We start from the raw sequence: 14421 nt of genomic DNA on the forward strand, positions 1-14421 counted from the left end.
AAATCGATGCCTGCGATAACCATTGGGGGGGAGCATGCCCAGCTCCTTAGACTCATTAAAAGCCTTTACCAGGAGCGGCCCCAGCAACCCGGAAAACTTTTTATAGGACTCAACCAGATATCCATCAGGTCCCGGGTCCTTAGCCAATTGCATCGCCCCCAACCCGTCTACAACCTCCCCAAGCCCAATTGGGGCTCCCAAGCCTTCTACCAACTCCTCATCTATCCTTGGGAACTCCAGCCCCCCCCCCCCCCCCAAAATCCCTTCATACCCTCCTCCCTGGCTGGGGGTTCCGATTTATATAATCCACTGTATAATTCCCGAAACACATCATTCACCTCTGCCGGATCCCCCCCCTGTATCCTTTACTTTCCCAATGTCTCTTGCCGCCTCCTGTTTCCTCAGCTGCTGCGCTAGCATCTTGCTGGCTTTTTCCCCATATTCATAGACCACCCCCTTAACCCTCCTCAGCTGTCCCTCCGCCTTACCTGTCGACAGGAGCCCAAATTCCAGCTGCAGTCTCTGACATTCCTTCAGAAGCCCATCATCCGGATACTCCGCATACCTCCTGTCCACCTGTAAAAGTTTGCCTACCAGCCTGTCCAACTCTGCCCATTCAGCCTTCTCCTCATGGGCCCGAATTGAAATGAGTTCCCCCCCCCGCTAATAACCGCCTTCAGTGCCTCCCACACCATCCCAGCCGAGATCTCACCCGTGATTTTGATCCTTATGTATCCCCGAATGGCCTCCCTCACCCGCTCGCACACTTTATCCTCCGCTAGCAGCTCCACATCTAACCTCCATTGTGGCCGCTGGGCCTTCCCTTTGCTAACTTTAAGGTCTACCCAGTGTGGGACGTGGTCTGACACCACAATTGCTGAATATTCAGTATCCACCATCTCAGCCAGCAGCGTTTTGTCCAGCACAAAGAAGTCTATCCGGGAGTACACCTTCTGCACATGGGAGTAAAATGAAAACTCCTTACTCCTTGGCCTCCCGAATCTCCACTGATCCACCCCCCCACATGCGCTCCATGAACCTCCACAGCTCCTTTGCCATAGCTGATACCTTTCCAGACCTGGGACTCGACCGACCCAGCCTCAGACCCAGGACCGTGTTAAAGTCTTCCCCCATAATCAGTCGATGTGAATCCAGGTCCGGGATCTTCCCTAGCACACTCCTAATAAACTCAACGTCATTCCAGTTTGGGGCATATATATTCACCAATACCACGGCCATTACCTCCAGCTTCCCACTAACCATAATGAATCTATCCCACGGGTCCGCCTCTATCTTCCCCACCTCGAATGCCACCCGTTTATTGACCAGGATCGCCACCCCACTTGTTTTAAGGAACTGGAGTGCTCCCCCCAACGTTATCGCAGGCATCGATTTCCCTTATTTTCCCTTGTTTTAAAGTCCAATCCCGAATGGAACACCTGCCCGACCCATCCCTTCCTCAACATAATCTGGTCCCCCACCTTCAAATGTGTCTCCTGCAACATAGCCACGTCCGCCTTCAGTTGCCTCAAGTGCGCGAATACACAAGCCCTTTTGACTGGCCCATTCAGTCCACGAATGTTCCATGTGATGAGCCTGGTTGCAGGGCACCCCTCCCCCCTCCCCTGCTGATCAGCCATAACCTCTCCTAGGCCAGTCTTTGGCCCATGTCCCACACCTCTCCTGGCTTGCCCTCAGGCGACTACCATCATCAACCCTCCTCCTCCACCTTGAAAGTTCCCTCCCCGTCAGCAGTCTACTCCCCGCCCCCCTCCCCACCCCACCCCCATCGTTCTTCAGCTCACCCCCCACTTTGCTTTCGTGAACTAGCCCTCCCAGCTAGCCTGGCAGCCCACGCCCTTGGCACCTAGCATCCTACCCCCCAGTGATTCTCCTCCCCGCCCCCTGCTCTTAGTGCAGCCAAAACAAAGGCAAGAAGCAAAAACAAACAAAATATCCCTTCCAAGGTCTGAGCACAAAGGTTCACCCCATCTCCCTTAATAAAGTACCATATACTAACCTATTCCCAAACAGAACCGAAAAAATGAAAAGAAACAAACAGAACCTCTGAGATATGTCCGAACATAGCAAATGAAAAGTTACAAGTTTTACAAAGCATGGCTTAGTTCCCTGCAGTCAAAGTTCAAGGTCCTCCTTCTCCTATCAGTTTATTCTCTTTCATAAAGTCTACTGCATCCTCAGCCGAGCCAAAGTACAGTTCCTGGCCCTCATAGGTCACCCATAGGCAGGCAGGGTACAGCAGTCCAAACTTTATGCCCTTCTTATAGAGGGCCTATTTGACCTTATTAAAGCTCGCCCTCCTCTTTGCAAGTTCTGCTCCCAGGTCCTGGTACACCCAGATCTCGACATCCTCCCACGTACATTGCCTCATCCGCCTGGCCCACCTCATAATACGTTCTTTGTCCAGGAACCGATGCAATCGTACCACCATCGCCCTCTAAGGCTCACCCCCCTAGGGCTTGCGCATCAGCGCCCTGTGCGCCCGGTCCACCTCCCAACGGTCTGTTGAACACACCTTCTCCAAGCAGCTTCTCCAACATCTTACCCATATACGCACCAGCGTCCAATCCTTCTCTACCTTCTGGCAGACCCACAATCCGAAAGTTCTGCCTCCGAGAACGGTTCTCTAAGTCCTCCACTTTTTCCAGCAGTCACTTCTGCTGGTCTTGCAGCATCCCAATCTCTGCTGCTATTGAGGTGGACTGCTCCTCACGTTCCACCGGCAGCTCCTCCAGTCCTTGGACCGCCTGTCCCTGGGTCGTCAGTCTCGTCTCCACATGGTCAACCACTGCCTTGATCGAGTCCACTGCCCGGGCCAGGTCCTCCACACACACTTCACGTTGTTGGATGAACTTCTGATTTAGGAAGCTCACCAACTGGGCCGTTGACCACTGAGCTGACAGGGCCAGACCCTGTGCACCTGCCATTTCCACACTCAATATCTGCTCCTCAGCACCCTCTGGTACCTCCTTTTCCGATTTGTTTCTGGACTGAAGCTCCATAAACTAGGGGTCCCCACCTTCTGTTCTCACTTCTACACCTTTACTTTACAAAATTCCTGCAACAATCCGGCGTAAAAGCCACAAAAAGACCACCATGAGCGGGAGCTGCCAAATGTGCGACCGTCACTCCATGGCCGCCACCAGAAGTCATAAAGGTCCCTTTTACACTGGGGTCACCAACTAGTGGGAAAATTATAGAGGAACAGATCTGTCAGGAAATTAGGGAGAGGCGCAAAGAGAAGTTACAATGGGGGACTTGTTATCCTAATATAATGTGGGACGGTAACAGTGTAAATGGCGAAGAATTTCTGAAGTATGTTCAGGTACGTTTTCTAGATACTATGGCCGGGATTCTCTAAAAACGCGGCTAAGTGTCGACGCCGGTGTAAACACTGGAGTGTTTCATGCCATCAACGACTTTTGGCCCAGTGATTCTGTAGCCCACAGGGGGCCATCACGACGCCAGAGTGCTCCACGCTGCTCCAGCTGCTGTACGTGGCCCTGCACTGCTTGCCGCGGGTCCGCGCGGATTCGCACCGCGCAACACGGCAGAGCCACACAGTGGCCTGGCGCAGACGAAGGTAGGCCCCCCCCCCCAGATTGCACACGCCCGACGATCGGTGGCCCCCGATATCGGGCCTGACCATCGTGGAGCCCCCGCCCCCCCCCACCAGGACGGCCACCACAGCCACGATGCTGAGCTCCCGCCAGGTGGAACCATATGTGAACCATGCCAGTGGGAACTCGGCCGGTCGACCCGTGGTGAATCGCCGCGGGGGCCTCTTTCAACAGCCCCCGATTGGCGCCGGGTTGACCACGCGACTGCCGCCGATTCTCCAGTCGTCAGAGTATCGCGTCCTGGTGTCGGACCCGATCGCGGATCTGAGGCCCCATTCTCTGCCCCCGCGCCGAGTGCAATTTCGGAGCGGAAGCTTGTAGAATCCCGGCCTATATTTCCGGTCCAACAAGAAAGGAAGCACTGCTGGATCTGATTCAGGGCGATTAAGTGGGACAAGTGGATTAAACATAAGTTGGGGACGTTTAGGAAACAGTCACCACAGTGTTGGAAGATTCAGGTTAGCTTGGAAAGGAAGAAGTAGCAATCTAGAGTAAAAATAATTAAATGTGGGTGAGAACAGATCTGTCCTATATAAATTGGAATCAAAGATTCACAGGCAGAACTGAATTGAACAATGGGCTGCCTTTAAAGAGGAGATAGTTCAGGTATGATTGATCTATATTCCACCCGGTCGGTAATGTAGCAGAAACAAAGCTGGAGCTCCTTGGATGAAGCAGAAAATGAAGCATTTGAGTATGACAAATGTCGGATTGATAATACATGTGAGAAATAGGCTAAATATAGAAAGTTTCGAGTGGAAATGAAACAAGAAATAAGAGCAGCAAATAGAGAGTATGAGAAGGGATAGATAACCAACGTAGAAGGAAATCCAAAGTATTTTAACGGCTTTTAAATAGTAAAATGAGGTGGTTCAATTTGAGACCAAAAGGAAGATTTAAGCACGTTGGCAGAGGGCATGGCTGAGATACTAAATAAGCATTTAAAACAATTGTTCATGGGACCCATCCCTAATTGCCCTTGAGGGAGCAGTTAAGAGTCAACCACATTACTGTGGAGTCACATGTAGGCCACACCAGTTAAGGATGACAGATTTCCTTTCCTAAAGGACATTAGTGAACCAGGTGGGTTTTTATGACATCAAAAATGGTTTCATGGCCATCATTAGACTTTTAATTCCAGGTTTTTATTTAATTCAAATCTCACCAACTGCAGTAGCAGGATTTGAACCTGGGTCCCCAGAGCATTACACTGGGCCTTTGGTTGACTAGTCCAGCGACAATACCACGACGCCACCGCCTCCCCGTAATTTTTCATTTGCCTTTACCGAGAAAGACAGGATGGTGGAATGTGGCAGATGAAATTTAATGCAGAGGAGTGTAAGGAGTCATTTTAGCTGGAAAGAGAAAAAGCAATACAAAAGGATATAACTCTAAAAGTGCTGTAGGAGTAGAGGGATTTGGGGGTGTATGAAGGTGGCAGGGCATGTTGAGAAAGTGGTTAAAAAGGCAACCAGAGTCCTGGACTTTATGAATAGAGGCATAGAATACAAAAACCAGGAATTTATGGTGAATCTTTGAATAACACAAGTTCAACCTCGACGTAAGAATTGTGCCAAATTCTGAACACCACACTTTTGGAAGGATGTGAAGGCATTGGAGAGGGTGCAGAACAGATTTCTGCGAATGCGTCCAGGGTTGAGAGACTACATTTACGAGGTTGGGATTGTTTTCCTCAGAGAAGAGTAGGTTGAGGGGAAATTTGATAGAGGTGTTCAAAACCATGAGTGGTCTGGACAGAGTGGATGGGTATGGCTTCAGTTGAATAGATATTTTATATCCATAGCTGTATTCCATGAGAATATTAAATGCTTATATTCTGTAGAAATATTATTAACATTTTCAAACATATATTGTAAGAAACATTTATATTTCACCAAAGTGAATGTGCTGGTTAGTGAGCATTATTCTGCAATCTGCTGCATCACACTTATAAAGTAATTGAATAATTATAATTTAGGATGCAACTTTTAAAACCCTAATTTTTGTATTTTAAGACAGAAGAAATAGCACCAGAAATATTTGTGTCTAAGTTGCTAAATTTAAACGTCTTCAAGAACCAAAAGCAGTCACATGACAAGTTGGTGAAATGGTTAACGGTGAGTAATAAACGACATTTGACCATGGATTTCTTATCCTAATCTTCCTTTACATAAGTTTATCACTAACATGAAGCAATTGCCATGCAAGTCCTATGTTTTTTGTAATCAACTTTAGTACAGTAGAAAAGAAAAACCAACCGATATTTAGTGACTTGGTTGATTTTCCCCATAACAATTCAGAACCTCTTGTGGAGCAAATTAGGAATGAGCACTACTGGTTGGGATGGAGGCTTGAATTCTCAGGCTGTTCACGTCGGCGGGATTTTCTGATCCTGCTGCCAGCATCTCCCCGCCACGGGTTTCCTGACCGCATGGGGTGGCTTTAATGGGAATTCTCATTGACAGGATCAGAGAATCCTGCTGCCGCCAAATGGTGGGCTGCTTTCCGCCACCAAGAAGCATGTAGCTGGGAGAATCCTGCCCAGAGTGTCTGAGCATAGCAGTGGTGCTGGAGGGAGAAGTAAAGGCAGATGAAAAATGGTAGCTATGATTTTAAGAGCATTATTCATTCAAGTTATGGTATTGAAAAAAATGAAGTGTGCTGGAAATATACAACAAATTTAGAGCATCTGAGTAGAGAAGAGGAAAATTCACATCTAGAGACTTCTCATTGACAAAGAGTGTTCATTAAACATTAATCTGTATTTAACAAAATACCAGCAATGCTGGAAATATTCAGGCCAGTTAGCATCTGCGGAGAGAATGTGCTGGTTTTTTCAGGGCACTGAAATGAGCGGTGGGATCCCGTCTGCCCACTACCAGTCCATGGAGGGAAAGTTGCTGGGTTGGATGCTTGACAAGGCTTCACCTGCCACTGGTTAGATCTTGATGATAGCTCGGTGAGGTCATTAAGTGGGCATTAATTGCTCACTTGAGTGCCTCAATTGGCCATCTAGCAGGCAGGCTGCCTGTGCCAATCTTACCACTGGTAAAATTATAGGAGGGCAGGGATGGACCGATTGGCCAGTCACCCGCTGGAGTTTTCCAACAACCCTTGGACCTTCAAATCCACCGGCAAGGAAGCGCATAATCCAGACCAAACTTTATGCTCAGTTCATTGACCTGAAAAATAACTATGATTCTTGCTTCATTGATATTGATTATACCTGTTTAGTATTTCCGGAATTTTCTGTTTTTATTACTCATTTTTATTTCTGATTTTAAACAGTAAAATAAGTGTTGGCGCCATCGGAATTTCTTAGTTTCAGAAAACTTTATTTAATTATAGATAATTTGTATGTGGAGCATACTGTGGTGGATTCAAGACGGAGTCTGCAGGCACTGGAGATTCAACCAAATGGTAGATGTTAACACTACAGGCTGCGATGTTAGACTGCCCATTTGTCCACACAATCGTTTTCTTAAAGTGACCCAGTTCAGTTACAAGACTGCTTCTGAGGAAACACTATGAATGCACAATATTTTCTCCCTCTTTAAATCAAAGGCCCCTGATACAATAAACAGTATAACATTAACAATCGATTAACAACATGAAAAATCAATCACATAAGAGCAGACAAGACCAGATTTTCCAAGGTCGTCCTATGTCTGTTGTCAAACTTCGGGTGTCTGCATTTTAGTACTTGCTGCAACCTCTGGTGTCTTTGGCTTGGTGTGAGTGTCGTCAATGGTTATCTTAACTGGAGTCGACATAGTGATATGTGGTTAACTCCGTGTTTAATTCGCAATTGAGGTGCTGTTTTCCCCAGTTGGTTTGGTGTCAGGTTCTCAGGAAGGTCCAGGTCATCTCTAGCACAGCTAGATTTGGACTCTGTCGATCCGCCCTCTGGCGGATTGGTTCTTGTCACCAAAAGTTGAATGCCTTCTGCATATGACATTGTCTTGGGTTCGTACGGTGTAGGAGACCAGTCCTGTGTGTGTGAAGACGGTGGCAGGAATCCACTTTTCACCTGTGGTGCAATTTCTTGCCAGAATTTCAGAACCCCTGGTAAAACGATTTTTCACCTTGTTCTTCTGCCGTATGACCTGATCCTGCTACTTTTTTCTCAACAATTTATTTTTTCTTGGGTAGTTTTAGCAAATCTAATGCTGTGCGTAGTTGACATTTAACCATTAGCAACGCCGGAGAAACTTGGGTTGTTCAGTGAGCAGTATATCCCTGTCCGTGAGCAGGAATTGATTCAAACAATTAGATAATGAACCTTGTTCTCAGGTTGCCTTAAACAAATGTTTCATCATCTGTACAAAACATTCTGCTAACCCATTTGTGGCAGGGTGATAAGGAGCAGACCGGATGGGTTGAATTCCCTTTTCCTTCATGTAGTTTATGAACTCTTTGAGATAGGAATTGTGGTCTATTATGGTTGTTCAGGGTAACCGAATCTGAACATTTCACACAATCTCTCAATTGTTTTCTCCAATCACATTGAATTAATGATGGCAACTTCAGGGCATTTTGAGTAAGCATCGACTAGAATGAGAAACATCCGCCCTTCAAATGGTCCTGCAAAATCAACAATTGGCAGGTCTCTTCTGGCCATTCCCAAGGGTACAGTGGGACTAATGGAAACGGGTTCCATATTCTTGCCTTCTTGAATTTGGCATATAGCCCCAGTCAGTAAAAATAGCTCCTGGCTATCTCCTCCATCCTTACAATACAATGGTCGAAAGTTGACTCTCATTCCCCAGAGGAGAAAAACTGCCTGTAAGGATAACTCCAGTCTTTGGGTGGAATATGACTATAACTCCGGTTTGCTCCTGAACTTTTGCTTCAAAGAACCATGTCCACAACCTCTGACAGTACTGGATCATTTCTGCTTTTCACCTGTCCTGCAGCAGAGTATTATCTTTCTCTAAGTAGAAAATGTTTCCACACAAACTGCTTGTCAATTAACTATTTGGTAAGGGTAGGCTGGAGAGTCCATCTGCGTACCCATAAAGGTTTGACTGTGATACTTGATCGTGTATGTGTGTGCTGACAAGAGCAATTCCCACCTCCGGATTCTGCTCATTGCCAGTGATAGAATCCCCATATGAGGTCCAATAATAGTTGTTAATGGACGATGGTCCATCGGTAAAGTGAATTCGCTCTTGTACAGGAATTGGTAGAACCGTTTTATTCCAAAAATGATTCCTGAGCTTCTTTCTCTATCTACCCAAAATTGCTTTTGGTTTTATGCAAGGTCCTCTATGTAAAGGCTATCGGCTTTTCTTTATGTGGGGGCATTAATCGGCGTAGCCCAATTACTGTGTTCAATGATTCCCATTCTGACCAGCTGTTCTATTTCTGCCTCTACCATGGTCTGAGTGAGTATGGCACTGACCTTGCCTTTAAGCATCTTGCCACAATCCCATAAGTTGATGCGTCACGTGCCAGTTGCAGGGGTAAATTTGGATCAAGGTGTGTCAGGACTTCGGACTTGAGTAGCCCCATTGGCTTGAATGAATGCTCTCACATTGTTTCTCCCATTTTCACTTTTTATTTGACACAGTAGATTGTGCAAGGGTTTTAGAATAGTTGCCAGATTAGGGGCAAACCTTTTGGAGTAATTTAGTAAGCCTAAGAAAGATTGAAGTTTGTTGACATTTTGAGGTGCGGTGCCATAGTAATGGCTTTGACTTTCAAAGGTGATTTATTCAGTCTCTTGACACCAATGACATGCCCCAGGTATTCATTTGAAGATTAGAGAAATTCACATTTGTCTTTTTGCACTCTTAATCCATAATCTTGTAATCACTAGAGTGTGGCATCTAAGTTGCAGAAGTGTTCTTCCTCATTCTTCCCAATAACCAAGATGTCATTCCAGGTAACACTGGACTCTGTCTAATCTGCTTAATATTTGGTCCATAGCTCATTGGAACAATGCTGGTGTAACAGATGGTAGACCAGGTCCCAACAGTAGCGAAGATACTGGACCAGAACTATATTTTATTTTTAGACTATTTGGAAAGATCGATTCTTTCCTGGAGTGATTGCATGAGAAATAGGGCTTGGTTATTTTTACAAACAAAACTCTATTATAACAAAAGAAAAACAATATTTAAACTTTGAACAAAACAAGAACAGCTTGTATGTATCTCTTAACCCTAACACATGATTTCCCATTAAAGAGCAACATACAGCTCTATGTTCCAGTTACACAGAAAGGCAAAAATTATATTTGCATTCCCAGAATATATTCCTGCTGTTTGTGAATCCCCTTCAGACCCTTTTCGAAAGCCTGTCTCCAGTTTCTTCATGGCCTCCCTCGATCAGTTTCCAAATACCTCTGCTTCCATCTGTTCGAACAGGTTTATTTTATCTCTCTAAGATCTGCCCAGCCCCTCGAAGTTGCTTCTGACCCGACGTGTCCAGAACTCAACATTGCTATCTAGGGTTTTGATTACCCACTCCCGTTTACACAACTACCCTTAGATTTATGGACAGAAGAGGCCATCATACTCCATAATGGGCTGATGGCTGGTCAGATGAGTGCCGTGGAGGCCAATGCGTCTTGAGTGAATCACTCTGGCTGAACAGGGATATCCTACCAACTTCCATTAACGAGTTTGTCTAAATAGGACCATGTAATTCAGGCCAGGTGTGGGTGCAAGCAGTTTTAGCCTCACGCTGTTAACCCCTAAACTGCCCACTACATCTTCGATTTAATTTTGTAACATCTCCCAAGTGTCACACACACTGGAGCTGAAGTGATGCCAAATGGTAATCTTCTGTTTTAAAATTACCTTTTGTGTGCCACAAACATCAAGATCTGTTGTGAATCCCGTCCACATTCATTTAAAGATATGCTTGACAGAGGTCAATTTTACTGAAGTGTTGGCCGCCAACCAACCCAGCGAATAGGGATAGTGGGTACTGCTGTGCACGGTACAGGATTAATAGTGACGTTAAAATTGCCACTATTGCTTGCAGATCCATCTTTTCATCATGGGTACAATCAGTATAGCCCAATTAATTGGCATAGACCAATTACTGAGTCCAATGACTCTCGTTCGGACTAGCTGTTCTATTTTTGCCTCTATTTTAGGACTGTGTGTACAGTACTGACCTACCCTTTAAGCCAGTGTTCTTCAAACTCGGGGGTGCGACCCGTGGTGGGTCACGGAGCCGTCCTTCATGGCGCTCCCGATCGCGCAAATCCCCGCGCAACAGCCAGCTTTTAAAAACGCCGGCTGCAAGCGGCCTTTAAAATGGCCATGAACATGTAAAAATAGCGGCCGCATTGCGCACGATCATCGGCACGCACGAGCAAAACGGCCGCTATTTTTTAAAATGGTCGCAGCTTTTTGTTTTACAAGTTCGGGTTTTTTTTATTCATTTATTTTATTCATTTAATTTTTATTTTTTAAATTTATTTTATTCATTAAAATTTTTTTTTACACAAGTTCGGGGGGGGGGGGGGGGGGTTTATTTGATAAAACTTTACAGGAAAAAATGCCGAACTTTAGACAGATGGAGACGCCATACTTTCCAACACCGGAAGGCTTCACCTTCATCCAACAGGTTCCGATGGAGGAGCGTGTACAAGGGCCAAAGGGACCCAAAACCAGCAGCAAACAAGGTAAGAGAAAATCGTGGGTCGCGATGGTCAGCTGGGTTGGGTCCCAAAGGTCAGCTGGGTTGGGTCCCGAAGGTTGGCCGGTGGTAAAAATAGGTCCCCGGAAAACAAGTTTGAAGAACACTGCTTTAAGCACCTTGCCTGACATACTTCCTTGATCTTCAGCTGTCTTTTGATATCCTTCATGCTTCCTAGCTCACTGTTGAAGACAATGGCATGTTTCTTCAATATTATGGATAGGTCTGATTTGGGATCTGTCATGAGATTTATCTCCACCCAATTTAATCTCTTTTTTCCAGCCAAGTTCTTCCCATTAGTGCTGGATAATTTCCTTTGACTATGTGCAAGGACAGATCTGTCCATTTAATTGCGCAACACCCCTCAGCTGTAAATTTGTTAAGTGGCTAGGATACTTGACCGAAACCTCAATATGTTAGTTTATTGTAAAACTGTGCAGAAAGAATGCTCCAGGATTGACATAGGGTTTCTGCCAGGGCCGGGGGGAGTAGTGGGGTGGCCAGGAGGTGGGCTGTGGGCTTGGGGTGGATGGGTATGCAACACCATTGCACCGGCCGGCAGGTCAGCCATGCAGCTGCGCATGCCGCTGATGGCCCGCATTAAACATGGTGCCCTGGGTTGTATAGGTGATCCCCCGGGGCAATCCCCGAGTGCTCTCTGGCCCCAGCCAACCCATCAGCTAAATGGGCGCACCAGCACAACCTGTCCCATCTTTTAGGCCCCGATCAGTGTGTGTGTGTGTGTATGCAGGTTGTACTGTTAATGTGCGGCTGCAGCTTGTCAGCCCTGCCAGTGTCATCACAGTCCCGGCGAGCCATGCACCATTTTCCATGGGATTCACTGGTGTTCCACGCGACGCCAGTGTTAGCCCCTCACTGGTAGCGGAATCGTGCAAGTGCGGCGCCAATATTCTTGTTTTAGAAGTCCACTGATTTTCCGTTGGCGTCAATACTCAGTCGCAGAAACGGAGCATTCGACCTACTGCCTTTCTGAGCTCCACCTAGCAATGACCTCATCTCCCCAAGCTGAAAGCACACTTGGTATTGACACCGGTGCAGGATTAGTGGATTTTAGGTTAACAAGACTGGCGCGCACCTGCAATGACTGTTAAGGGGCTAGCACCGGCACCATGTGGAACGTGATTAATTACAATGGGAAACGGTGCTGGATTCGAGGGATTCCCGATTGATAGTCAGTAGGCCAACAAGCTGCAGCCGCACTTGTACACTTCACTCCCCACAGACACAATCCCAGCCACCAAGATGGCAGCAAGGAGAGCGACACCCGGTGTACAGACACCGAGCTCGAGTCCCAGCTAGACACTGGAGAAGCTGCAACCCTGTACCCGGGAAGGACGCTGCCAGCCGCCGCTGTCATACCTGGGTGCAGGTGGCAATGGGTGTAAGTGCCATCAGCAACAGCAGCTGGACTGGCCAGCAGTGCCATAAAAAACTTCGCCAGGGTGAGAAGGCAGCACTGTGCCCTTGGTCCACACCTGTAGCCTTGGTGCCCCTCCCCCAACCACCTGGAGGGCATCTGAACCCCCACCCTGCACCACATGCTGGCACCCATACTGACCACCATGGACGGGTGGCCTCACCACCAATTACCTACCCCCTGGGCTTCATGCATCGGGACACTGTTCATTTTCTGTTTCGAACCCTCCGCCCCTACAGGTTACCCATACTGCCAGAAGCGGGAAGAGATTGGAGGGGGACCGCTGAACCTGCGCCTCTTCACCGCAGCAGAGCAGAGGGCACTGGATGTGATCGGCGGTCCTGAGGAAAGGGCAGTTTCTGGGGTGGAGATCGGAGTTGTGGTTCTCGTGACACGTGTCAATGAAAACACCCCCCTCCCCCCCCAGGCCTAATCATGTGTTTTGTATTAGTCTTGCAGGAACTGCTGGTGATGGGCGGCCCTTCTGGTGTCCCCTGACTTCAGCCAGAGCCCCAGGTGCCGACCAATGATGAGAACATCGACACGGACTCAAGCCATCAACCCAAGACCCAGAATACCCCGGAGTCCGATCATAACACTGATTTCCCTTCACAGCTGACGCCAACACCCTCCACCGTCCCAGAGACACTCACCTTGGTTGGGCAAGTTAGTGAAGAGGCTCCTGGGCACGATCTCGTGCACATCGCACACATGCTCTGGTACAGAGGTGGAGATAGGAACTCCCGAGGGTGCGGACGTATGGAGGGAGGGCCGATCCCAGGGACTAGCTGTCATCCAGACTGGTTTCAGGAACAGACAGTCCCATCGATTATGGCGATGCAGTCGCAGAAGCAGGGATGATACGAGGGGTTGTTGACGAGCATCCAGCGCCTGCAGGTGGAAGAGTCCAACTGCATGCAGGAGCAGGAGGTAGTACCGGCCATGTGTGCCACCCAGGCCAACACCGCATGGGTGACGTCCGCGGTGGAGGACTTGGGGGCGAGGGTTTTGACTATGGATCAGCACGTCCAAGGCCTGGGGCAATCTGTGCAGGGGGCAGCTGAGACCCAGGACAGGGCTGTCCCTCTCACAGGCAGCCATGTGCCAGAGCTACCTGGACATTGCAGCAACTCTCCTGATTGTGGCCCACTCACAGCAGGCTATGCTGAGAGAGTCAGCAGCATTGCCCAAGCACTGGCCAACGTGGCACAAACTTAGAGAGGTGACCCAGTCCCAGAGGGAGATGGCGCCATCACTGGCTGATGTGACACATATGACGTAGGAGCAGAATTAGGCCACTTGAATCTGCTCCGCCATTCAATCATGGCTGATATTTTTCTTATCCCCATTCTCCACCATTCAATCATGGCTGATATTTTTCTCATCCCCATTCTCATGCCTTTTCCCACTCCTTATTAATCAAGAACCGACCTATCTTGGTCTTAAAGACACTATGATTTGGCCTCCACAGCCTCTGGCTGAAGAAATTCCACCTCATCTCTGTTTTAAAGGATCGTCCCTTTATTCTGAGATGGTGTCCTCTGGTTCAAGTTTTTCCTACAAGTGGAAACATCCTCTCTACGTCCACTTTATCCATGCCTCGCAATATCCTGTAAGTTTCAATAAGATCCCCTCATCCTTCTAAACTCCATCGAGTACAGACCCCGAGTCTGCAACCGTTGCTCA

At 47.6% G+C, this 14421-nt stretch overlaps 1 protein-coding gene across 2 annotated transcripts in view; it reads left to right on the plus strand.

Moving 5' to 3' along the window:
• LOC140430716 (BTB/POZ domain-containing protein KCTD19-like) overlaps positions 1 to 14421 on the plus strand; it is a 200582-nt gene that overhangs the window by 178362 nt on the left and 7799 nt on the right. For both annotated transcript variants that reach the window (XM_072518382.1, XM_072518383.1), the window contains one exon: positions 5657 to 5758. In XM_072518382.1, the coding sequence (XP_072374483.1) occupies positions 5657 to 5758 (102 nt within the window). The remainder of the gene's footprint in view (positions 1 to 5656; positions 5759 to 14421) is intronic.

Source organism: Scyliorhinus torazame, chromosome 10 (genome assembly GCF_047496885.1).
Source record: "Scyliorhinus torazame isolate Kashiwa2021f chromosome 10, sScyTor2.1, whole genome shotgun sequence".
Lineage (NCBI taxonomy): Eukaryota > Metazoa > Chordata > Chondrichthyes > Carcharhiniformes > Scyliorhinidae > Scyliorhinus > Scyliorhinus torazame.